Below are 25,859 nucleotides of genomic sequence, written 5' to 3'. Positions count from 1 at the left end.
AAGGAGAAAATTCCCGTTGGGCACAAAAGCTATAAAATGCACTGGCCGCTTTCTGTCAGCGTAACAGACACCAAGAGATTCGGTTTTGCTCCCGATTGTGAATCTTTCTCAGCACCAGCCAACAAGATGTGCACGTCCTGAAATGCTCAGTGCTCAAGTTGTCTTCCCATCATTTGTGCTGTGAAAATAGAGCATTTCATTTTCAGAGGCTGTAAGAGATGACACTCTAAAACTCTTTTAAGTAAACACTTCCTCCTGGGATCATGATCTAATTCAAACTAAAAAATGTACCAGAATTTATGATGTATTTTAATTACTATTCTTGGTACCACTCATTAAATTAGAAATTGATTGCCAGTTTCACAGTTTCCTTGTTAGATGACAAAGTGCTTATCAAGGTGAAGCAATGCAAAACTGTTACTATATATTCCACAATTTGGGATGATAAAAAGGCATGCTTTTTGTTGTGGTATTCATGTTACAGTTGTTATTATAATGCATCGCTGATTGTCTTATTTGTTTAAAGTTCGCTTCCCCCTATCCAAGTAAGAGTATAGCATATTTTTGTATAAGAAGAGAGAAATTGGCTTTGTCTGGTTTATGCTAGCAATCGAAAAGGCATTACTGCAAACATCGAAAGTGTGTTTCATTGAACTGAGAACATCATAAACAGCTATCCTAAAGATTTAAGAGGATGATGCAAAAGATCCCTGTACATAAAGGTGTTTCTCAAAATCTTTTTCTCTCTCTCTAATCCACAGTGTGACAGCGAGAGCGATATTGACGATAAGGTAAGACTGCATTTTCTTCTTTCATGTGCTTCACTAGCTTGGAAGTGCCCTCATAGTCAAAATAAGAATGAATTTGAAAATAATATTTTTGCTCCAGTCTTCATGTCAAATTTAAAAATACCTATAATTGAATGAAAAAACATTGGATCAGGTACTCTGTGATCTTCACTAGTTTTTGTTTACAGAAAAGAACCTGCCATTAACATAATAGATTATTATGTGAGCATTTGCTGAGACCCGAGTCGTAGCGTTAGTGCTGTTTCAGAGGAAGCCTCCTCTGATAGCTTGTCAGGAGCCCGTATTGTATTTATAGTAACCTTTGAAGGTGTCAATTTTGTAGTCAGTTTAGAAGATGGGACAACTGGTACCTACCCTCAAAGGCGGTGTGGTAACTGTCACGGAGTGTTTTGTCATGTTGCATGCAATGATTTTTCTGACCGCCTTTTGTATACAGAGGTTGGTCGTTAAAAGGTTGTAGCTGTGTGGGTTTGTGTACGGATTTCTTGTGCCACCTTTGCAAGCGAAACAGAGTCCCACTACATAGCAACAGTTGCGCCACGCTTTTAAGCATGAAATGTATAAAAGACTTGAGTATCCCTTGCTGACTGCTCTTCTGGCAGATCAAACTTGGCCGTCTCAGGTTAGATCTTCATCAAACTTTTATTATATTTCGGCTGTCCAGTCTCTTGCATTCATTCATGAGAAGCTGTGGCACGGAGGTTTCTACTGGATCAGCATTACAAAAGTAAAGGCTGACTTCAGATAGCCCTGTCTCCTTGGCAGCACTCTTGGCTGCAGCCATACATCGGAGGTTACCATGAGTTCAAGAGACTACACTAAAAGCTTCTTCTGGTTAAGTCTTTTTCTTTTTTTTTTTTTTAATATTGTTAGAGCTTGGGAAGCATTAAGGTTTCTTCAACTCCTTCTTCTAAAAATCCCATCAGATATCCCTGGAGTATGGCAAAAGCTGTGTTTTGAGATGAAGGCTTGATTGAAGAGAAACATTTAAATCATATATAAGTTGAATGAAAGATACTGTACATATTTTATTTTATTTTATTTTATTTTATTTTATTTTATTTTATTTTATTTTATTTTATTTTATTTTATTTTATTTTATATATGTGTATGTATGTATAGTCACTCCCTGAAACCACCCCCGCCCCCTGAGTTCTGTTTCTTACAAGGTTACACAGCAGCAGAGCTGATGGCAGGGGTGGTGAGGGTGAAAAATTATTCCCTAAAAGCTTAGATACCATGGGGTTAAAACATTTCTTAGACTGCCCAATCAAAGAAAGTAAAAGCAATCACTTAGAAAACTGTTTAAAGATCTGCCAGTCAAACCTCAGATGAAGTTGTAAGTGACATGTAGTTTTATTATACAGCTATGCTATTAATGATTATCTAAATTACACTGGTAGACCCAGCTAGCAGCATTACATCTGAGACTGACGTTTGTTAGATTAGGTTTGACTTCACCTTGTAGAGAAGAAATTGAAATCTGAGCAACATTGATTAGCTTTCAGAATGTGGGATCTGAGGTTACCTTCAGAGGAAGCTGCATTGTGTTTGGCTGGTAACTTACTGTCCTTTACAGCAAATGAAAGGCTGTTAGAGTGTTCCTTACCATTAATATGGCATTTCTTTACATATCTATAACTGCAATTTGACCTTCTAGGCTCACATATTTCCCAGCTACCTTCTCTTTAAGGTGACTCCACCTTAAGAATAACATTTCTTTTCATCATAAGGAGAGCAGCACCAGATCATCATCTTTCTATCTCTTGCCTGATCTGTAGAGACACGAGACATGACATCGGTTCTATTAAATAGGTCTCTAGAATTAAGTAGGGTTGCTTTTCTTGTCAGCAAAGACGCGTGCACACGCGTGTAAACTCACCAAGGTTGAAGTGCAGAGGCTTCAAACCTTTCGTGGGGATAATGTAAATGCAACATTGCCTTCCAGTTGGGGAACACAAGGGCAGCCTGGCGCTCTCTCTCTGTTGATACCTGGCATACTATGCTCCCCAGGAAACCCGTTCCGTATTTGTCTAAAACTTAACCTGGCTGATGCAACAAGGAGCTGTAAAAATATTGGCATGAGTGTCCTGAGGGATTGCACTGAGGAGTGTTTCTTCCCCCTTCCATGTGTTGGAAAAATGCGTCTTCTAATAACGCGCTCTGGCCATTGCAGCCAGATGGAGTATTCGGCATACTGTCTAGCCCAGCATCAGCCTTCCCGAATTACATGACGGGTCAGCTTCGTTTCACAGCGCTCCAGAGCAATCCTGCTTTCCTGCTTGGTCAGCAAGAAGCAGCTTTCTCTAGGTACACCTACGCGCGCTGGCGCTAATGAAGGGCAGGGCAGGAATTACTAATGTACTTTTGATTTGCATAACACTTTTTGTTAGTCATAAACAGCGGATCACTGTCGTCTGTATATAACTCATGAGGGAAGCAGACAAAAAAAGAAGTTCCTGTACAAGTACAAACTGAGTCAGTGACAGAGCTAGAAGCAAAACTGAAATTTTCCACCTCCTACTTCTCTCTGTACCATGCTACTAATTAGCCACTATTTATTTAGTTCATAGGTATATGGGCTATTGAGCTCTTAATGTTTTAAAACATAGACGTTAGAGTAAAATTAAGGCTTTACCCTCACTGCACTGAAAAATATAAACACACTCCTGATGGTTTTGGTTTGCAACCTTGTGCAGTGTCATGCAGGACTCCAGGGAGAAAAGTGATTGAGCATAGTCAGTCATACGTACGGTGTATCAGAATCGAGGAGCCGTTGCTTTAGTGCAAGGTACAGCTTCACAGCAGATTGTGAGACTGTTTCCAGACAGCGCGCTGCTGTTTTTAATAATCGGAGAACAGGAGCTCAAGGCTGGGGACGTGTCCATCCCATCTACTTTCTGAGAACTGTCTCTGGCCAAGTATAGCCTTTCACTTCTGCATCACTGCTGAAATCTCAAAGGAAGTAAGTGGGATGATACTTTCTCACACCTATCATTCTGTCACCACACACTTCTCGAAGAACTGTTCAAAATACCCAAACTAATAAAGTGAGCTGTCCAGCCATTTAACCAAGCGAGAAACGTAGCAAATCACGCGTTGCCAGAGATGGAAATGCAAATCCTGTTTCTGTTACTGTATGTTCATTGAAGGACACCGGTTTGGACTCTGCAACTGTTCGGAGAATTGCAGGGTAGTTTGGTGAAGCCGTGGAAATGATACTGTGCTTTTTGCGAGGGAGGAGGGAGAGAAAGGGAGTTCGTCTGATAATCGTATTACACTATCTCCGCACTGTGCAATAGCTGCGATGTGAGGCTCACGGTCCATAAACATTGTTACTGAAAATATATACTTCCTTTAATAGCAACAACAGCATTAACAGATAGCAATTACCCTTCATTTTCAGGAACTATAAAGTCTCCATTAATTCAAGATTTATGTAGTTATAGCATTTAGCACAGGAATAACACCACAGAGAATTGGTTTATACACATGTAATGAGAGAGCTTATGGCATACTTTAGTGAACATTAACATAATAGAGTAATATAAACCATCAACAGTTCCACTTATTGTCTCTTACCTGCTTTAGCATCACTGTGAAAAGTGGCTAGCAGCTTGGTAATGTGCTCTGTTAAATGGTGTTCTGCAGAAAGCCAAAAGTCAACTTGTGTAAAACAAGGGAATGAGTAATCTCTGCTCGTTACTCCAAAATGTTGCTCTCATTTTTTTAATAACAGTGTTCAAGATTGCATTAAAAAAAGCCCGTTTCTTTCTTTCAAAGTAATTCAGTGTTCATGTTCTTTTAGTCTTGGACTTCTGTCTGCTGTGTGCAAAATTGTGGGTTGTCAGCTTAATTACATGGCCCCGCAGTGTAAGCGAGCTCTCCAAATCAGGGGTTAGATATCAGGAATTCCTTCATTTAATGTGGTGCTAAGTAAGATGTACAAAAAATGACACTATTTCTAAGTTGAATCAGTATTTACCGCATATTTGTACTGTAGTTTGTGTTTTAGCTATAGCAAGCAACCTTTGAGACTGGTAAAGCTATATCCAAGGTGGAAGCAAAAAGTTTTGAAGTCAGGTTTCTAAGGCAGTGTTTTCACACTACTTTCTGCAACAGCACAGTGAGTTTATTGGGCCCTGCTCGCAGCGATGTGAATTCAGCCTTGCCATGCTGTTGTTTGCTGTGCTAATTTCGGAGTCCCAGTAGGTGCCTGGAAGCGCGCAGCAGCGCACGAGCGGGTGCGGTTTAGCACTTGATGCATCGGAGAAGAGCAGCACGGTAGTGCTGTGGTCGCTCCGCCGCGGGCTGGGTTCCCATCCTGCCGTGTGCCGTGTGGATGCGGAACAGCTCGTGGCTTAAGGATGAGATTAGAGACAGTGAAGGGACCCAGATAAATGGGAGCACAGTGTTAGCAGCAGCACTGTTTCAGTATGTCAGCAGCCTCGTTGTCCAGCTTTGGTTTTGCACGTATTAAGGTAAAGAGGAGGGTTTTAGGAGTCATTTGAGAGGGAAAATCAGGTAGCTTTGTGACCATGAATGGGAGGTTATTCTCTAGCGAAAGGCACAGTGGTAAGTGGTAGGGAGGTGTTTATTTGAAAGTTTAACAAGGGGGCGATCCAGTTGGACCAGTGAGAGCTGAGAGTTTACATCAATACTGAGTGTCAGTGTTGGGAAGAAAAGGTAAGCTGTGAAAGAGTCAAAACATGAAGAGTGATAGTTTGCAATTTGGGAAGTGGGAAGCTGTGTAGGGAGCAAAGCCACGGACTAGGAAAATGGTCTTTTGGCAGCTTTTTCCTTGGCACAACGACACAGTTACATCTGCTATCACCAGAGGAAAGGATAAAATTGAAAGGTGAGGTAGTGAGAGCTTGACCCAGAACTTAGTTGTGTGGATGAACAGAGGATGCTCATTATGTTATAGAGAAGAAGGATATACAGGACTTAAACATAGGTTGGATGTCAAGATGTAGGGAGCGGTGTGAGTCAGAGAGAGCGCTGAGAGCTATGGGCTTGAGTGAGAGGTGGAAGTGATAAGAGTGGAAGCAATGAGGAGAGTAAACTGTGTGGAAGATCTGGGGGATGAAATTAGCACTTCTGTTTCAGCTGTGTTGACCTTCGAAGGGTGTCTGCAAGCACACAGGAAAAATCACAGTTTAGGCAGCAGGAGAAAGGGATGTAATGATGAAGAGAGATCTAGGAGTTGCTCTAGTAGAAGTGGTCACTCTGTGTACGTGTGTTTGTGTATAAGATTACCCAGAAATAAGATAAAGCCCCCTGACACCAGATGGAAGGGTTCAGGGAAGATGGGCTTAACAGTGCTCAGAATCGCAGCAGCGGTTACAGCGGCAGGAGCAGAGCGGACAGGAGCTGCTGGAGCCCGGGGAGGGAAGAGCCGCGTCAGGTAGCTGGTGGTCAAGGAAGGTGAGATCCAGGGAAGAGGATTGTGAAAGACTTTGGAGGTCGAGGTGCCGTTCAGTGGGGGAGAGGAAGTCAAACTGCGCAGTGCCTGTTCCCAAAGATCCTACATTGATCCAAATTTCTGTGTGTTTTGTTGCATCGTTACACTCCTGCTTTCGTAGCCTCATTTGCCAATGCACCAGTGCGACATCAGTGTGTCGTCTCGCGGGGCTGGAATAAGCCTCAGTCCCTGGACCCCTCAGTGCCACTCATTTGCAGTCCGCGGGGGCTATTATTGGTAGCACTGTTGCTGGAGGCTTCTTTCCCCCTGCTCCTCACATTTTATCTAGCAATGGAAAAAGTGGGTTCCATCTGATAAGTCTGTTGTTTCCACGAGGCTGGAAGTTTAGTTCCCACTTCAGGTAATCTGTTATTTGCTATTTTTGAAGCGTGCCCAGGCCAAGGTCCCCAAATTGGTTTTGTCCATCATTAGATTGTCCCTTTCTCTGAGAAATGACACTTGGTACTTCTCCAGCAATCCCAGTTCTTACTGGTTGCAGCAGAAGGGAGAGATCAAACATGGAATTGAACCGAGGGCTTTCACATGGCAGTATTTGCACTTCTGTTAGCATTAAGCTTCAATCTATGACAGTTTTCAGCTGTGACTAAGAACGAGAAGTCTCCACTTGCTTTCCAGCTGGGTTTTCAGACGGTATTTAAGTGTCCTTTTACCATGGTGTGTGCTCTTGCTTACAGACAGCAGCGCTGAGTGCAGTTGCAGAAGCGTGTGCCTGGGCTGTGTTGCAGGCGTAGCACCAGGCGGTAGTATAGCATATACATGTGTGCGTGCATATATGTGCACAGAATCCGCGTTTCGTCTAAGGTTTAATTCTTACAGACCGAAAACCCAGTGATGTAGGGTGAAAACCAATGAGAAACCTGACTCATATAATAGTAACTGGGTAAAGGTGGTTAGTTCTCTTAATGGAAGAAAGTCTCTGTTTGACAGATGAGCTGCGTGTTGTTATTAAAAACAGATCTGCTTTTTTAAACAATATGAAAATATTGAATTTAAAGTAACCTTGCAGCCCTTGAAAGATTCGGGTGCTGTAAACAGGCAAACGTAATGTTGTTGCCAGTACAGGAAGACAAAAATTCACCACTCAGTGAATTTATTTTATTTCATCATTCTCCGTGAACAGATTTACCAGCAAAATGGCATCCTGCAAGCCCGCTGTGTACCCAGTTCACTCAGTCACTCTTTGGGCAATGCCAGATGGGGGAGAGACTTGGCACGCCCTCGGCTTCCGTCGTTCCACCCACCATGTGCACGGAGCAGGCGAAGGTTCCCCCTGAGACTTGGGGCAATTGAGTTAGGCCCTGTAAGCCCTTCCAGAGGGAAAGGAGCCCTCCAAGTTGTTCTTCCCAACAAGAGGGTCTGCAACGCCAGTAAAAAGTGTTAGTAATAATGGCCTTTCTTGACCTTTGTATTTAAGTAAAGCAAGAACGCAGTTGAAAAAATTAAACGGACTCAAAGCTTCAGCACCAATGTTCTCCCCTCCTACTGAGATTTTGTGTTTTTCTTTTACCCAGACAAAAACTCAAATTTTAAGTACATTAGTCTGTATATAACAAGCTGAGTCATCACAGTCTGTGGTGTCCATATTCATTCTTGAAAATGTAGAAAAAAAATTTTCAGAGCAAACAATGAGAAGAGCCTTCTAGTTTGCTGACAAAAATCCATCATTAACTCACATAAAAGGACTGAAGAGATCTTATGGAGAGCTCTTGGGCAAGACAGGATAATACCAGTTCTGTCGCTGGCAGTCGGCATGTCCCTAGCGCTCTGCTTTCCCTATTGTTTAACATCTCCCTGTTCCAGTTCCCCATCCATGAGCATTTTCTTATTTTACCAGGACCTTGTGAAGAAACTTTTAAGATCTGAGGCAAGAGGAAAGAGAGCAATCTTGTACAGCTGTCTGCCCACATCAAGAAACACCATTATAGCGTAGCCATAAATCCAAAGAGCTACCTGTGCAATGGCAGTAACACCGTGGAAGGTGATTGGAACATAGTACGCAGGTGACAGGAATTGGCAATTGAGTTAGGCAATTCAGTTAATTACATTGAATGGTTTAATTAAACTTAAAGATGCCCAGAAGATGAGAATTTTGGAAGATGCATACTCCAATAGCTGCGATTGCAGGCCCTCATTTGGCTTGCAAAGTTTCTCATTACTGTATTCCAAAACTGTTTTACCAGGTTAAATAATGTAGAAGAGCATAGCATGCAGCACTGTGCCTCCCATGCAGGCGTGAAGGGGACAACTCAAGGATGGCCCTGGAGTCAGCTTCAGGTTTTGTAGCTTTCCAATGGTTCTTGCTTCTGGGTCCAATTTGCAATAAAATCCGAACTAGGTTTCACTACAGGAGTTTTCCAGATATGTAACAGGCAGCAACAACATTTGAATCAGTAGGAAACACTAGAAGTAATGTCTGCCTGACCTTGCTTGGGAATTCACCCTTACCTAAAGCGTCATGATTGAAATGGGTATTCTTTTGCCTAGGTGAGTCTCCTAACGCTTATCAGCTGCTCTTTTCGCTTATCAGCTGCTTATCAACTGCTGCTTTTGTCTGCAAAATCAGTAAGGGGCTTTCCATGGCACCCTGAGTCAGGGGAGCTTTCCGCTGGTGCTGCCCAGCCTTTGCTGTACACCCTCAGGGCAGGAGTCCCAAAGAGCTAGAGAGCTTTCCGCAGGCGCAAACCAAAGTGAGGTACTTTTCAAACAGAGAAAACTCACAGCGAGAGAGATTAAAATAAGTGTTTGTAAATAAGCCTCCCTCTGCTCCCTGCAGGGTCCCCCCTTGGTTCTAGTGCTGGCTGCGGTACGGACACACCGGCTCCACGCGGTTCTTCCCAGGCAGCAAGGAAAAGTCTTTGTCTTTCGTTCACTTGTGAGCCTTCAACTCTGGGTCTACCCAGGGGTGAGCCAGTCCTTTTTCATGGTGTAGGCTGGCTTCCTCCCGCCTCTCCCGCTCCCTCCTAATCCCTGCAGCGCTGCGGCAGCATCTGCCAGCGGAGCGGGCTCTGTTCCTCCCCTCGCTGCACCTGGGGTGGGAAAATGAACCTTCCTCTGCCCTGCCCACCCTTGGTGCTCAAAGCAGCGTGCAGCACACCTGCAAACATGGTAGTTTTCCCTCATCACGAAGCTCCAGCTAGAATATCGCTCCTGATTCCGTATTAGTGATTATTAATTTCTCGGTATGTACTGTAAAGATTGTGTAATTCCAGTTAATATTTTATACTTTTTAACATTTCTTGACGGTCTTTAATACCAAGATCTACCCAACTGCATTTTTCTTGAGAAGTAAGGTGTTCCCCTTAGCAAATGGCTCACATTTGATTTTGTAGTGCCTGAAAATGTAAGCTGAAAGCTTCACTTGATTTCTTTCTTGGCTTTTAAATAGTCTTCCATAGCATTTTGATGGGTTTCCTCTAATTTTGTACGATATCTGTATGATTATCTGAGGAATGTGATTTTACATTTTAGTCAAAGCTGTGCATCAGTTCAAAGCAGAGCAGTGGCTTGAATGAAGCTTTTATGAGTTCTTGTCTGCATAAGACAAGATGATGAGTGCCGGCAGGATGAGTGCAGGTTAAAGCAAAGGTAAACTCTGTGGTTAGGGCTCTGCGGTGCACGCCGTTGCACGGCTCCGTCAGCGCCGTGCCGGGAGTGTCAGAAGCATCAGCAGTTCTGCTGGGTCGTATCCGCTGATGCCCAGGCTTCCACTCTTCGATGGGTCAGATTGAGCTATCTCAAACACGCGCAAAAGGCTCCGTTTCCAAAGGGTACAGACCGACTTACGGCCTCTATTTCCTTGGCCTTTCCCACACCTGTGTCAAAATTAGTTGGAGATCTTTGCCTAAATCTTTGGCAGCAGCTGACTTAATTTGTGGTTTACTACTCCTGACAGTTTATTGGGGAAGCAAAGCGCGCCTTCATCTCCAATAATAAACAGCCCACCCGCCGACACTTTGACAGACTTAATGGTTTTTTATACAAAAATGGACAGACTTAATGTTTCGACTGTAGCGATCATCTGTCCTGATCTCCTTAATGAAATTAGATTAAGTGCACCTGGGAAAATGCTGAGACGGCACATTGCCTTCATCACCTTCCTTAATTTAAAACCAATTTGCGGGGAAAATATCCTCTGAAGCTGAGGGAGGCAGAGAGAAGGGGGAGGGAAGGGGATTTTAAAATCTATCTGGATAGCTACTGGCAGTTTTAATTCCTTTCCCTGCTGGCAACGTGAAATATTAACAGCCTTAGAACTGAGAGTGTAAAGACTTACTAACCTTTTTGCCTCTCTTAGGGGAAAAAGAAACAAAACAAAATCTTTACCATCAAGATCACATATAGGGACAAGGTCCGCTACGTGCTGGGGCCCCGAGGTGGGGCTGGGCAGGGAAGAGGGGTCTGGCTGAAATACGAAAGTTTCTTCTTCCAAGAGCTAGGCCATGTTTTCCTAAAATGCATGGAAACCGCTAGGTGTTGGTGGTGCTTACTGTCTGCTGTTACCTTGATAGTGAGTTAGTTGTGCAGAAAAACAGTAATTTGCCCACATAGCTGTGAAATCGGCTGCAATATGTACAATATAATGTGACCTGAAAATGATTACAAATGTTCCTTGGGCTCGTTCTGAAGAGAGCAAGAAGCATGCCTTTTTAATTAAAAATAAAATGTTGCAAAGAATAACCATAGCTTTTTTTTCCCATGAAGGATGATTCCTATTCTCTCTGACTCCACTGATTGAAAACACACCAACAGTTAGCTCAAGGTCTTCCACCGGTGGGGTGGTCAGAGAGCAGAGTAGTCTGCGATAGGCTGGAAAGTCTCTTTATCGCAGAGTTTTAAATGTTTACAGCCTTTGTCATTCGGACTGTTACAGTCCAAGCTCAACACTGCAGTTGATTTATCCATCTCCTGTCTCAGATTTCACTGTTGCTGGGACAGTAGTATTCATACTACTGCATATGGGCGGTTTCTGCTGCTTGGAGATGCTTTTCTCCATCTGTTTAGAGTCAGCTTTGTTCTTCATGGAAGCTTTCGCAGCCCAGGTTCTGCAGAGATGCCCGCCTTGTGCCTGGCCACTGTCAGGAGCGCCCTGAACCCACACTGAAAAGGAAAGTCCCACGTAACAGCGCTCTAGAACTGTCTTGCAGCAGGCTTGGGCTTTGTTGTGGCGATCAGTGCACAATCACTCGTAGTCCTTCAGCTACTAGTGATCACCACTCAGAACCTCAGTCGTGGGAACCTTTGAAGAAAATGGCATTCAGAATAACCATGTTGAAAGTCCCAGTTAAATTATATTTATTAGTGAAGATGGGGCCCTATTTTCGAAAGTACTGCTCACCCTAACCAAAGTTAGCAGCATCTGTGGATGCTTAGTGCATCCCAAAATCTGTTCAGCCATCTTCATCCACTTGACTGGTCCTGTCACTGGGACTCCTTATGTAAGTGGGAGTTTGCATGAGTAGCCCAATTGCTGTCAATGAATAATTTAAATGATTTAAGCCTCAGACATGCTGCTTAATAATGAGAGAAATCAGCCCCATATGTCCTTGTCCATAAACACTAGGAAGATGGGGACAAGTCACTTTTAAATGGGATTCATTTATTTTTAAATGGAATCGTGATAAGTGTTTTAAAGGTAATCAAGCATGTGTAGCTATCCTGAATATTATAAATATAAAAGAATATTAGCCTAAAATTGAAAGGGATCCCATTCATGTATAAACTGAGTTAAGGGTATCATGCGAGGATAAAAGTGCAGAGTAACCTTTGATAACCGACAAAGATTTTAAAGTGTCTGTTCTTTTTATTAATTGCCACAAAGGTGGCTGAAGTGACCAATGTGTGTTACACATGTCACTATATATCATGGACACTCAGATCCTGGTTACTGAGTGACTGCAGTCACTTTTCCCCTCTTTAAATCTTTAGATAACCTTACCCTACCCACAGAAGGTGAAGTTGAAGAAAGTAGAATTTCTTGTATCATGGTTATTGAGCTTGTCCCCAAAAAAAGACATTGTATATCCCACCAAAAAGGTCTCACTCCCATCCTTGTGTTTTTAGTCCCCCTTTTTTGTGAAATGTGAGTTTCGTGTCCTACTTCTCAAGATCCTGCGCCACGCTACCTTTTCCCATCTCTCTGTTTTTGTCTGACGGCATCACTTGCACCTCCTCTGCTTTGCCCGTGCTGCTGGCCTCTGGGCTGTAAGCCAGCAATCTCTCGTTGGTGGTTTTCTCCACAAGATAGGCTGCCTACAAGGACTAATCTGTGGTTCTTCCCCACAAAGTCTACCAAATGCTCTACATAGGATGGTGTGCATTTAGTGGTAGTTTGTATTTACTGCAAATGTTACATTTTAGGATCCATAAGACAGTGAGTGTGTCCTCCCGTGGAGGAGATGACCTAGCATTTCATGGTCACTCCTGGAGTACAAATAACACACAGAAATTATTTGTGAGCATGTTTTACCCAAAATCTGTTAGGAAATTGAATGATCATCATTATTAGCATTTTCCACTGAAGAAACTGAGGCTCAGAGAAAATGCATCTTACCTGTGGTCTCACAGTGAAGCAATCAGAAGCATGGTAGGACACAAATTCCTGGTCTCCTTGTTCAGCTCTATGCTCTAACTGCTGTCCATGCGAGTCTGGATGGCAAACTGTGCTGCCTCAGCCAAAACCAACCCTTGGATGTTTGCCTTCTACACCCTAACTGTCTCTGCTGGTGATAGACGATTCCTGAAAAAATAATTACCTTCAGCTGAACTGGAATATGTTTTGGTTTTGCTTTGTTAAAAAGTCATAAAGCTTTACGTATTACATTGAAAGCCTTATTCTTTCTGGGGCATTAGAGCCTGTTTTCATAACTTCATCAGAGAAGTGTCTTTCAAGGTGGTGGAGTATCAAGATGTTTTTTGGATGGCTGTTTCCTTTGAACTCTTAACATCACTTGTGCAACTGCAACAAATTATAAGGTGGCTCCGGAGAGGGAGAGCAAGGTTGGAAGAAGTGACAGCTTCTTGGTGTATGTATTTGTGTTTAGTCAAAACAATCATAGAAGCATAGAATTGTTTAGGTTCAAGAAGACCTTTAAGATCATCAGGTCCAACCGTTAACCCAGCACTGCCAAGCCCACCACTAAACCATGTCCCTAAGCACCACATCCACCCATCTTTTAAATACCTCCAGGGATGGGCACTCAGCCCCTGCCCTGGGCAGCCTGGGCCAGTGCCTGACTGCCCTTGCGGTGAAGAAATTTTTCCTAATATCCAGTGTAAACCTGCCACACTGTTCCTGATACAAGCCAGGATGCTGTTGGCCACCTTGGCCACCTGGGCACACTGCTGGCTCATGTTCAGCGGCTGTCGACCAGCATCCCCAGGCCCTTTCCCGCCGGGCAGCTCCCAGCCGCTCCTCCCCACGCCTGCAGCGGTGCCTGGGGTTGTTGTGCCCCCAGGGCAGGACCCAGCCCTGAGCCTTGTTGGCCCTCACCCAGTGGCCTGGGCCCATCGCTCCAGCCTGGCCAGGGCCCTCTGCAGGGCCTCCCTGCCCTCCAGCAGATCAGCGCTCCTTGGTGTCCTCTGCAAACTGACTGAGGGTGCCCTCGATCCCCTCATCCAGATCGTTGATAAAGGTATTAAACAGAACTGGCCCCAGTACCGAGCCCTGGGGAACAGCACTGGTGACCGGCCACCAACTGGATTCAGCTCCATTCACCACCACTCTCTGGGCTCGGCCATCCAGCCAGTTTTTTACCCAGGGAAGAGTACACCCGTCCAAGCCAGGAGCAGCCAGTTTCTCCAGGAGGATGCTGTGGGAAACGGTGTCAAAGGCTTTACTAAAGCCCAGGTAGACAACGTCCACAGCGTTTCCCTCATCCAAGCCAGCCGCTCCCTCGAGGAGCGGGTTACGTGGTGCTTGCGGCAGCGTAGGCGCAGGCATGCGGGCTTCTGTTGGGGAGCGGCTGAATTTGCTTTGTGGCAGCGTGTTTGTTTCACACATGCGTGTGGGAATGGCAACATAGGCTACAGCTACCTAAATTCATGGGGGTGGGTTTTGCACCAAATAAATTCCTTTTAGGAGACAAATCCCAGTGATCAGCAGTTCTGCTGCCAGCTGGGGACAGTTGTTCACCATTGGCCCCATGGAGGAAAAAGTGGCACAGGGAGCAGAAAACTGCTCTGGGTGAGAAAAAGGCTGACGCCACTTGCACCAAGGTGCCTGTAGTGTTCCTTGTCCATATTGAGACATGGGGAAGTGGAGAAGCATGCCTGCCAGCCAGATGAATAGTTATTTTTAGTAGCACTGTAAAGTCAATTAGAACTAAAGCAGATCTGTATTAAAAGATAATTCATATTAAGAATAGCACTGCACTAGCTGCCACGTTCATCTGGAAGCAGGTGCAAGTCCATCTGCGCTGCTTGCTTTTAATATGGTCCAGTGCAAAAAAAGGATGTTTTTAAGCCATCTTATTAGCTTCAAAAGTTATTATATCCCTTCTTCTTAGCAAGCCTGTAACATCACTGGTGTTGAACTGATTTGTCAGTGCTGCCAGTTTGCGTTGGCGTGGATGTAAAGGAGGCAGGCGTAAGTACAGTTCTTGCCTGGGCAGTCTTGCAGCTTCCAGCTACAGTTCTTGGCTGTTCAGCTGGTGAATATATTCTGTATAATAGCTGTGCTCGAAAACATTTCAAACAGGACTGCAAGCCCCAGTGTTCCTTAGACCCATTCTGGATGTGAATTTCCAACTTCCCTCCTCCCTCCCTGCCCCGTCTCCTTTTTGCCTTCCCTCTGCCCCGTGGTTGCCTTTCAAATCAATGCTGTTCGATGCAGATAACCAACACGAAATGGATTGAACGGAGGTGCAAAAGGGGATGTTGTTACTTACCTCTCGACACAGCACTCTTCTTCCCTCTGTGCAGCAGAATGACTGAGTAATGCTAAAGTTTAGTTATGTACCTAAGTCTCCTCTGCATCAGTTTAAATACGTGCTGACGTGCTGTGGGGCAGCGGATTAAATGTGCCCCAGTGCCCTGCTGAAACGAGACCTCAGTTTTCACTCGTTCCCAAACACACGAAGCCTACCAGCGTTAGGAGCGTGTTTGGAGACCGGGGTGTAGCGGCACAAGCAACCATTTCTGGCGGCTGATGGCTGAAGCTCGCTGTTCTGTGACCTTCAGTTGTGGCCGTGTCTCAGGCTTGTACCTTCGGCAGAATTCCCATTCATCGTGCCACTGTAAAGAGCAAACATTTGGGGGGCAAAATAACTCTGTGGCAAGAGTCGGATAATGTAGTTCAAGTCCATGGCCTAATTCCTCTGATGATGTTGTTTGAAACATTATTTTCTCATTACCCTTTGTGAGCTGAGCTTCAGAGCTCTCCATTAAAAATAACAGCAGTGACTTGAATTAATTGGTTAGAAAACATTTCTTCTCTCAGCCATGTTCCACAACAAAACCTGGGGAAGCCAAGAAAAATGCTGGCCCAAATCTGGAAGAAGTTTTGTTTAGCGGCCTGAAGCCCACACGTTGCTCCGCAGACAAACGCACACATACGTGGGGCTGTTGTAACTGCCTTGGTTTTACAGGAAAAGCGGCCAGGCGGGCTGCAGGGCTCAGGAACAGTTGCTCGCCAGATTCTGATTTATTTGACAGCCTCCGTAATAAAGTAACTATTTGTCTAACTCTTCCTGATTAGTCCGAAGAGGTCTGCCAATCTGAAGAGGATTGACTAGTCAGGAAACCACTGGTATTTTGGCTTTTTATTTTTTTTTCCTTAAGGGTTGTGATATTATTTGGAATAATTTCTCCTTTATTAAGTTTGGCATTTCAAAATAATTCACTGCTGCAATGTGAACATTTTCCACATCAACAATAAGTCTATTACGGAGAAATTTACAAAAACAAAATGACTTCATATTGCTTGCAGATGTATTCTGTAAAAATAATTGTTTTTCACTAGATTTTAATGTTTCTAGGCCTTTGTAAACATAATGCCTAAATACTTTTATTCAATAAACGAGACCCATTCAGTAATTGCTTGCACATTTGAAGTCCAGTAAATAAGGAGCAGATTTCGACCAAAATCTGTGTATCATTTAAGCTGCTTAGGTCACAGCCCTAGGGCGGAAAAGAACTGGTGAGAAACTTGTGTTTTCAGAAGTGGAGAACTGTGACTTCAGAAACCAAGACAAATAAGCCCCATTTCTCTTTAATTAGTGGATTCCTGCTTATGGGCCAGGCTTTCTTTATTCTGGGTTCAGTAAGGCTGGGAATTCAAAGGAGGCTGGAGATGTTAAGCATTCTGTTCTCTGGACTTTCTTTATAGTCTGGGGATACCAAAGTCTTTCAGGCTCCACTGGAAATCCCATCACACCAACACATATTTTTTCCTTGAATGCATTGCTTTCAGGTTGGAAACGGCATTGTGCATAGATAGAGAAAATGCAGACATGCATGTGGAGGGGAAGTGGTGGCTCATGTCACTAACTGCGTGTCTTGGGTGTATGTGTATTGGGTTTGGTATGTACTAGTGTCCAAAAGCCAGCAGTACGGGAGACCTCGGTGAAGCTAGGAGGGCCGCTCTAGTAAGCATCTTGTGGTCTTAAGCTTGGGCAAAATGTCAACTTAAAACAAAACAAAAAAGGCAGTGCATGAATAATTGGATATTGCTTGTCATGCAAGAAAAATAACTTACAGAGCAGAGTAGAATCCAGAAATAAAATTGAAATAAAAACAAAAACAAACAAATACCACATGTATTGTAATTCCTGTGTGAGACATGTTTGGTGGAGTCTTTAAATCAACCAGCTTACAGACTGCATTGATGAGCTCTCATCGTGCCTTATGAAAGTTAATACCAAGTGAAGTATTCTCTGTAGTGGTTTGTTTTCCTCTGCAGAGATTTTGCAAGGCACGGAGACCTTTTAATGGAATCAAGGAGGGCAAAATATCTCAGACAAGGTGGTTTAAAAGATAATGTGGAGTTTTTCCTTCGACTTTGCTACCTTCTGTTCTCCAGACACTGTGTTTTCATGGGTGAAACTCTGGCCTGCTTGAAGGCAGTAATAAAACTCTCTTTAATTTAAATATGGCTAAGATTCCAGCTAGTATCAGCAAGCATACACCTCGCCTCCCTGTAGACCACCATGGTGCTTAACACGGAAGCGTAGGTAAATAGTGGGCGAGCGGCCTTTTCATTTGATAGAGAGTTGTGCGCAGGAAACGAGCGGTCATCTCTGGTGGCACTAAGAGTGTGGGAGACGCGGCGGGTCGCGCCGACCCTGTTCCAGGTGACAAGTCGTGGAAAGCAAACCCTTTGAGAAAAAACGGCTCTGTATATATCAGTCCTTAATCTTTTGCTCGTGTGTGTGACAGTGTGCTTCCCTGCCATCACAGGTCACCCCTGGCCAGCTCACTCTGTGTCTAATTCCTTCTCCTTTCCCCCCTCCTATCCAAAGAACAACAACCCTAAAACCCCATAAAGCTTTGCAGCTGTTTTCGCACATAATTAAATTGTCCTAGGTAATCCGTGCCCGGTGGCCTTTCGTACACTGGTGGGGGAATAGCATTGAAGCCACCGCCATGATTTGATTACTGGGATTCCTGTGCGGATCAGCTGCTCCACAAAGGCAGCTGTGATGTTTCCAGAGCTCAGTAAAGCTTTGCACGGGAAAGAGCTGCTCCTGAGAGCAGCCGCCTCTGCCTGCTCAGGGTGAAGGAGATGCAGCAGGGAGAACAGCTCTGGGCTCCGTGCCTGGCTGGGGCCCATGGCTTGGATGATGCCCGGCTTGTAGCAGACCCTACATCCAGTGGCACCACCAGGCACAGCGGAGGTAGACAGCAGTTGCTGCTTCTGTAGAAGCTACCTGGGATGGGCTTTCTCCTGGGCAGAGGTTTATACGCATCTTCGACCTGGGCAAAGTTTGGAAGCGAGACATTAAGACACAGCAAGGTGAAAGGTGTAAAGTTACACAACTAGAAATAATCCCAAACCCAAAGGTGTAATCTTATTTGTGTTCAGTTAGAAGAAAGGAGTGTAAAACCGGGCAGGTTTGGTCAGAAGGATGACAAAAACTCTGTGTGAGTATTACAAGCGCTATGGCGTTTCCTCTACCTGGAGCTGATCTAAAGCTTTAGCTAATGAAGGAAGACTCCAACGTTTTGCACAGCTTTGTATTTTGCGTAGGGAATTGTGTCTGTTTGAAGTGAACCCTGCCTTGGATACCTGTTTCTCACTAATAGAGCACAGTTTCTGGTTTGCAGACTTCACTGGGGTATTGAGCGGCAGTGATTACCGAGTTACTTATATTGCACCACAAAGGCCCCAAGTGCTTTGGGAAGCACAGGCTGACAAAGTGTCTGTCCCTCAAAATTTTGGCTCCTACACAAATTTTATGGGCTGTGTCACGTAACAGCACCCAAAAAATGATAAAAGCCAATTGTTTTAATGAGGAATCTTGGCTTGTGAGCACTTGCCTGATGAAACTCTAGACAGGCTACTGTGATCCTTTGCCCTTAGAAACTCCCTTACTGGTTTTGATTTTGTTTATACTTTTCACGTGGCCGTAGATGTGCCCGCTCTTACACCTGCATGTCGTCCTCTCCCGTGCCCCAGCTTTTGGGTCTTATTTTATCAGATGCTTTGTGTCAAAGCAGAGTGTGAAAAGCATTGAAGAGAAGAAAATAAGGGGTGTTTAGAAATGACCCTTGAGCATCAGGAACTGCAAATTTCTTTGTGAGTCCGCAGAGGCTGTAGCATTTTTCAGAGCAGTAGAGCACTGGAAAGTATTCTTTACTCCAGGAAAGTCAGGAAAATCAGTGTACCAAACAGGGGCATGCCAAAGCGGTTTTTTCTCACTGGGTAATCTCTCCAGGGAATTTTATATGCTGAGTATTGCCATGATACATGCTTTTTATTATGTCTCTCAGCACACAATATCACTGCTGAAAGCACTTCCATTCCCTTGTTATCTAATCTCTGTCATCAGAGGTCAATGGATACAGGCCAGGGTCCTCCCTCGGCATACTTCCAAGCAGAAGCCCTGCACCCCTTGAAAGAGCCTGTTTCAAATGGAGTATAAGCTGGGATTTGCCTCACACGTTGGCTAGGAATCCAAGTTCTTCAGGGCTTCTTTCATGGGTCTATTTGCAAGAGATTTCTGAACCCTTGGTGCAGAAGAGGCTGTGGCTTAGATGCTTTGATAGTTGTCTTGCAACTTTGTCATTAGTTTCCAAAGAAAGCTCTATAGGGTGATGCTGGAAATCACCCTTGTATTATTTGCTATATCAAAGCCCCCAGGAGCTCCGGCCAAGGACCTTATCCACACTGGGCTACGTACTTCACGAAAAGGCTGTCCCCGCTCCAGGGAGCTCATGTTCCAGGGAAAAAGCAAGAGAGAGGCTGTGTGTGCTCTAAAGAGGTCCCATAAGCCAGCATGGTAAGCAGTGGCCTCGGCATACCCAAGAGGCCTAGCTGTCATCAACAGCATTGCCGTAAAGGAAAATTTTGAGGAGACTAATGAGGCAGCTCTGCTGGTGTTAATGGGGAGCTCCGCCCGGGGTGAGGGGAGGCCTGGAAGAAAGCACGGTGCAAGAAGTGGGCGCAGGAGACTGGTCTCAACCTGTTCTCCTTTGCGGCTGGGCATGTAATTGCTCTCCAAACAGCTGGAAAACGATGAGAGAAGGGGAGATGCAAAGGAGATGCAATGTGTTTTGTAATAACCTCTGTTATTAGAGGCACAGAGGTTTGCATGGTAAGAAAAACACCCAGGTTGATAGGCTGTCCCTGTAGTCTGACTAGACATAAATGCATTGAGTAAGGTCACATCGGAGTAATTGGATTACCTACTAAATAGCTGGATGTGGGTCTGTTACAGACAGGGAAGGCTTGCAGAGCACTCCCACTTCTTTAATTGCAGCTTTAGCCGGCTGGTAGGAATGGGGAGGTGTTGGGAAATGACATGTACAATAGCAGGTTCAGAGGTATTGCTCGTGAATCAGTGTTTCGGTGCATCCTCTGCTCCAGTCTGTATCCTGCAGTGACGGTTTTTATGAGTATTTTGTTTGTTCCTATGATTTATTCTTGCATTCTTCTGAAGCTGCCAAGGCAAGGTAAAAGATGCTTGTCTCTCTGTGTTTTTGTAAGTGTAAAGTTCAGGGTTATTTTCTAAAGGCGAGATGAGTATGGAAAATCTTGTCCCATCTCAGCACAATTTTTTTCCTTGAAACGGCATTTGTCTCTGTCATCTGCAGCTGACTTTGTTCTCTGCTAGAAGCTTCTCACTGACAAGCTTTACTGTCATCCTGGATACACAAATTATCCTTGTTTATTTGGGGGGAGCTTGAGAGAGGTATTCTCTTCATTCTTCTCAAAGTCACAAAACAGAGGTCTTTCCCACCCTCCTGTGAACAGGACAGGAAGGAAAGCCAGATGTTAAGGTTGTCTTACAATTTATACCATCAGGCCCTGCTTTCACGTGCTTACAATCTGTCCAGACTTCATCATTGTGAATTTCTTGAGAATCTTCTTCAGACTGAATTATTTGGGTGTATTTGAGCTGAAACACTTGAGCACAGGGTACTCTTCCACTTATTTCTCCTCCTCCCTGCCAGCAAAGTTCTGGAGCAGACAAGACGGTAGATGGCAAAAGCCGGTCCCAGTTACGCTTACAGCTTTCCCTGCTGGCATCCAGCAGCGTGGAGGAAGGCGGCAGATGCTGCAGGGCGGAGGTGGTGATCGGGGACCAGAGCCTGCGGTGGCATTGCTGTAGGGGGCTGAGGAAACGGCGGAGCCCGATTTTGAAAACCAAAAGGGTTTTACTACACAACTAAAGCATGCATGCAAAAGGAGAGCTGAATTAAGGTTGTGTGAACAACCCTAAGTATTTTTTCCCAAAATTTTTTTAAATGCTTTACTTTGCATCCTGAAGCATTTATTTTTTTGTGCCTGGCTGTATGGCACTTGAAATGGGTGAGACTGTATAAAAAGTAGTGTTAAATTCTGTGTGAGCCAAAGAGCCATCCTAAAGTGAGAAGAAAGAAAGTGTTTATCAAATGCCTGTGTACGTTTTAGGGTGCAAACAGATGTTCTCTATGTGAAACTTGGATAGAAATACAGTTAGCAAAGCCTTCCCACCCTTTTTGCTGCTGCTTTTAGGGATGTATCAGCCTTTCAGAGATCAGGTTCTGCAGATCGTACAAACCGTTGTTTTTTGTTAACAAGGTTTGCCAAGCTCGTCCCTGGTTGTAAACCTTTATTTCCTGTAATTTAAACAAATGATGCATTTCAGAAGTAACTCAGTTCCTTAAAATAAAGATGTATTTCTGCTAGCTGACTAAATGGAAGCCTGGCTTATCTATACTGCTTACTTTCCCAAAGCCTACTGCATGGCCCATAGCGCTGCATTCAGTTCTCCTCTCAACTTTTCTCTGAATACTTCTACAATCTCTTTTAAGCACAACTTGAATCTGAAGAAAGTGTTTAGATAAGTTTTCAAGCCACCGATATTTGAGTGGGTTGGAAAAAAGTGTTTTCTAGGACTGATGGTGCTTTCCAGAAGAGCGGGCATGTGTTTGAGGTGATCTCTGGGTTTGTGTCTATGCCAGGGTACTTAGAAGAATTAAGGGGAGTCGACTAAAACGATAAAGCCAAAAGCCAAGTGAAAGCATGTCCACATGGAGGTTGCTTTTTGAGCATGAGTGGCATTTCATTACTGAACTGGACTATAAAGATCTAAAGTTGTTTTGTGTCATAGAACTATTTTAACTAATCTGCCTTGTCTTTGAACCTTTACTTGCCTTCTCTTATCTTTCTTTTCTGTTCCTGTGTTTTGGGTATCATAATACTAGTCTGAGGCTCAGAAAGCTCTGACTCTTGTCTCTAGTTAACGTTCATTCTTCCGTCTAACCTGTCTAACTCGCTGTCTGATGACCCATTGAGCAATTGTTTTTAATTAGCAAGCTAACTACTAGTTTGTAATGCAAAAGGATTTTAAAAAAAAAAAAAAAAAAAAAACACTTAATTCAGCTTCTGGAAAGTGTAGGTTAAATGATTTACGATACTATTTGTAAACTTCTTGAGTATATTTATTAACAGCGGCAAAGTTTTGTAACTGGCAGCCTCCTTGTCTTGTACTGTAGTGTCTTTGGTAAGCAGTGAGACAGAAGATGATGTTTGCTTTTGTTTGAAAAATCCCAGGTTGGGCAAATTATTGGCTAGAACAGAGGGTTCATCAGATACTTGTGGTCAGCCAGAGAGATCTGCACAGGCCTCAGACACCTGCATAAGAAGAGTTGCAAAACCTGTTGTTGGAATGAATGACATGCAGGGACTCTACCAAAACTCTCCTTAGATTTCAGCATAAGTGAAAACAAATGTTCTGCTGTAAATATCCCCCAGGTGAATACGTTTATTCTCTTCACAGCTTTGAAACACGCTTCAGGCTAGAGAGGCTCCCTGGAGAGGGAATTTAGCGCTCTGAGCCAAAGGTCAGGGTCAGGTCACTCTGCTCCATTTGAAATTTGGCACCTAGGTACATATGGCAACTGCATCATCCCAGGGGCTAATTTGCCAAATCAGATTGCATCCTCTTTCGTTGCTGTGTGCCAAGCTCTCATGTCAGTCTTCTCCCCGCGAAGCTGAATGCCGAACACCCGAGACCTGCCTCTAATACCAGCCGCTTTCAGCAGCTGAGCTCTCCTGGAAGGAGACCAGAGCACACCTACCTGATAATAAGAACAACATTTACATAGTGCGTTTGATTTCAAAACTTTATTAAGCATCAAAGGCAAACTTGTGCTTGACCCTTGGAGGCATTTACAAGGAACTCTCTTCCTTGCTAATACACAAGCGCAGTGGGATGAGTGGATGGAAATCGTAGCCTCTGTGGAGGCTCGTGCAGACCCTGACTCGCAGCCTCTCTGGGGAAGCCAGCACCTCCCAGGCGTTCCCCGAGAGCTTCTAATCAAAGCACAGATGCGTGAGAGAAGGAAGCAGAGACGCCGGAGAAGGTAAATGGTAAGAAAAGAGGTATCCGAGTACGCTTGTTTAGCTGAGTGCGGAATCCACGATGCTCTCAGCATTATCGCGCTTGAATCAGAGTCAGGTTATTGCAAAGCCTCATGTGGGATGCCGTGGTTATCTTTACACTACAGGTTCTAGCAGCTTAATTAGGTTGGTCTGGGGTAGGAGGAGGTTGGCAAAACCCCCTGCTGCACATACAGTTATGCTGAGAAACGAGTTTTACCCAGTACAGCTTTGCTTTGATAGGTTTTGTTACTGGGATGAGTTGCATGCAGTGTTTCGCTGATACTGGTATTGATACACATATCTTGTTAACGGCTCCTAAATCTTGATGTTCTTTGATGTCCTTTCTTAAAGACGGAAAAAATGAGGCACGGAAATGAAACAATGAAAGAACTGCAGTGAGTTTCTGTCTGTGATTGTACTGAGAGTTGGGATGGTTTTATTCCTGCCCCTGTACCCAGGCAGCTATAAAAGGCATCTCTGTTGTCTCAGTCATCTGGATGCACTCGCTTTTGCAAGAGCTGGGGCAGGGAGGCCGCAGGGGAGGGCAGAGGAAGGGCTGAGATAGAGGGGGAAACTTCGGAGAACCCAGGAGGTGCTGGAGGCTTCAGCTTGCTTCAATTAGTGGAAGTCAGCGTGTACCTCCTTCCCTCGCTGCCTACCTTTGATCTCTCTTAAAGGTGTAATGCTAGAAACAGATTTAATCACGATACAAAATATCTGGGAAATGCAGTCTAGCTTTTATGATTCCTCTCCGAAAAGGACCTTGGAGATTTTAGCTTTTCTTTTCTTCTGGCCTTGGAGATAGACATGTTCATATAACCCTGCTGTTTTATCACTCGTATCAGTAACGCGCTTGCTGCCAAGATCCGGCATTTCCTGATACAGAATCTGCGCCTAAAAGTTGCTAGCTCTGAGGGTTTTTCAGTTACGACGATTGTTTTCTCTGCAGACGTCGGGTGTGAACAGTGGTTCTGGGCAGTGTGCTCCCCGCCGGATAATGGTGCGCACACCCTTTGCCCTCTGGTTCTGCTGAGCTGTCGGTTGGTCTGATTTGTAGTGCTGTCCTCTCCCTGTGCTCTCTTTCCCTCCCCTTTTTCCCCGTTTTTTACCATGACAAAAGGTTCATGTGTTTAACCTGCAGAGGCATTCCTGTTGGTCTCTGTTCCCCTTGCCAAGAGGATGGGGATGTTTCTGAGTAATGAAGTCTGGGAGCGGGGTGGGACTTGAGACCAGAAGGTTGTGTTTATCTGCTGTGGCATCCTCGCCGCAGTCGTGGAGTTGGGAGGAAAGATAATCTTGTATTTCGAGTGACTGAAGCCTCCTAACAGGAGATAGAAATACCTCTCAAAAGAATAGCTGACAACCCATTGGTGTTGTGCTGTGTCCGAAAGTCAGTGAAGAATTTTTAGCCCATCAAGCTACTGAGAGCAAATGTGGGCCGTGTTTTACCCTAATTCAGTAAAATAAAAACCAAGCCAAAATGTTTTGTAAAAATTAGTCTTTGATCTCTCCTAATGCGCAGCCTGTGTTAGCGGTCACAGCTGTCCAATTCTCTCAGCCTGTTTCTGTTCTCCCCGATGCCATTTTTACATCGGTGCAGTTTCAGTGACGTCAGTGGAGCGGTTCCAGATTTATACCAGCAGTTTGGCAACCCCCGAATGTTTAAAAATCATGAGTCAGGCTCCAGAAAATAATGTGATTTTTCTTAAAAATCATTATTCGGAACAACGCATTGAATTAGGGGTATGTTTTTTAATCTGCCTTTTAATGTTTCTGCTGACGGGTGATTTTCAGGCTCTTTTTAATGTATCTGTGAGGTCTGGAAGATCAGTTTGCAGTTGCCAGTGAAAGCTGTCACTCCTGCTCAAGCACAGGACCCCTTTAAAACTTTTAAACTTGGAACTTGCGAAGCAGCACTGTTGTCAGGTATTCTCCTCGCTGTCTGTCTGGGCAGCACTTGGAGGGAGGTCTCTTTTCTGGCCCAGACTTTGACACCTACATATGTATAAAATGCAGTAATTATCAACACAATCAACAACCACAATTTTAATCAACATGATCATCAATATAAGTGTCTCGGTAAGAACAGTGCCATTGATTCACCCCTTTGTTGACTTATTTTTACCAAGTCTGTAGGCAGAACACAAAACTTCCTACCCTGAGTTTGGTTTTGGCTTGAAACCGCCATACCAAGAAGGTAGCCAAGTGTTCAAGCTCGCAGTGAGCTAATATTTTATACTCATGGTTGGATTAGTTAAACTGCTCGGCAGGAAAGCCTGTGTATGTATGCACTTGCACAGACCTAAACAATGCTTCCTCATATACATACAGGAAGCCAGCCAGCTACTCCAGTGATTACGGTTTTGTCTTTCTGTTGCCCATGCCTGTGCCTTTTATCATTTATTTGGAAAGTTAATGAAAACAAGCTTAGTACAAGGAAAAGCACCCAGCAGAGCAGCCATCAATGCTGCAGAAGTTTCTTCTTGCCTGCTTATAATTAATGCCTCTTCCAGCAGAGAGAGACTTCATGCGGCAAAGC

The 25,859-nt window shown here is 44.3% G+C and overlaps 1 protein-coding gene across 17 annotated transcripts in view; it reads left to right on the top strand.

Annotated features, from left to right (window-relative positions):
• The window catches only part of FBRSL1 (fibrosin like 1), a gene marked incomplete at its 5' end in the record, with an annotated part of 551,881 nt that overhangs the window by 366,502 nt on the left and 159,520 nt on the right, over positions 1-25,859 (top strand). For all 17 annotated transcript variants that reach the window (XM_082325239.1, XM_082325250.1, XM_082325246.1 and 14 more), the window contains one exon: positions 762-791. In XM_082325239.1, the coding sequence (XP_082181365.1) occupies positions 762-791 (30 nt within the window). The remainder of the gene's footprint in view (positions 1-761; positions 792-25,859) is intronic.

This window comes from Platalea leucorodia (assembly GCF_965183815.1).
Source record: "Platalea leucorodia genome assembly, chromosome: 12".
Classification (NCBI taxonomy): Eukaryota; Metazoa; Chordata; class Aves; order Pelecaniformes; family Threskiornithidae; genus Platalea; species Platalea leucorodia.
The sequence above is the reverse complement of the archived record's forward strand: the minus strand, read 5'-3'. Positions and strand labels throughout refer to the sequence as shown.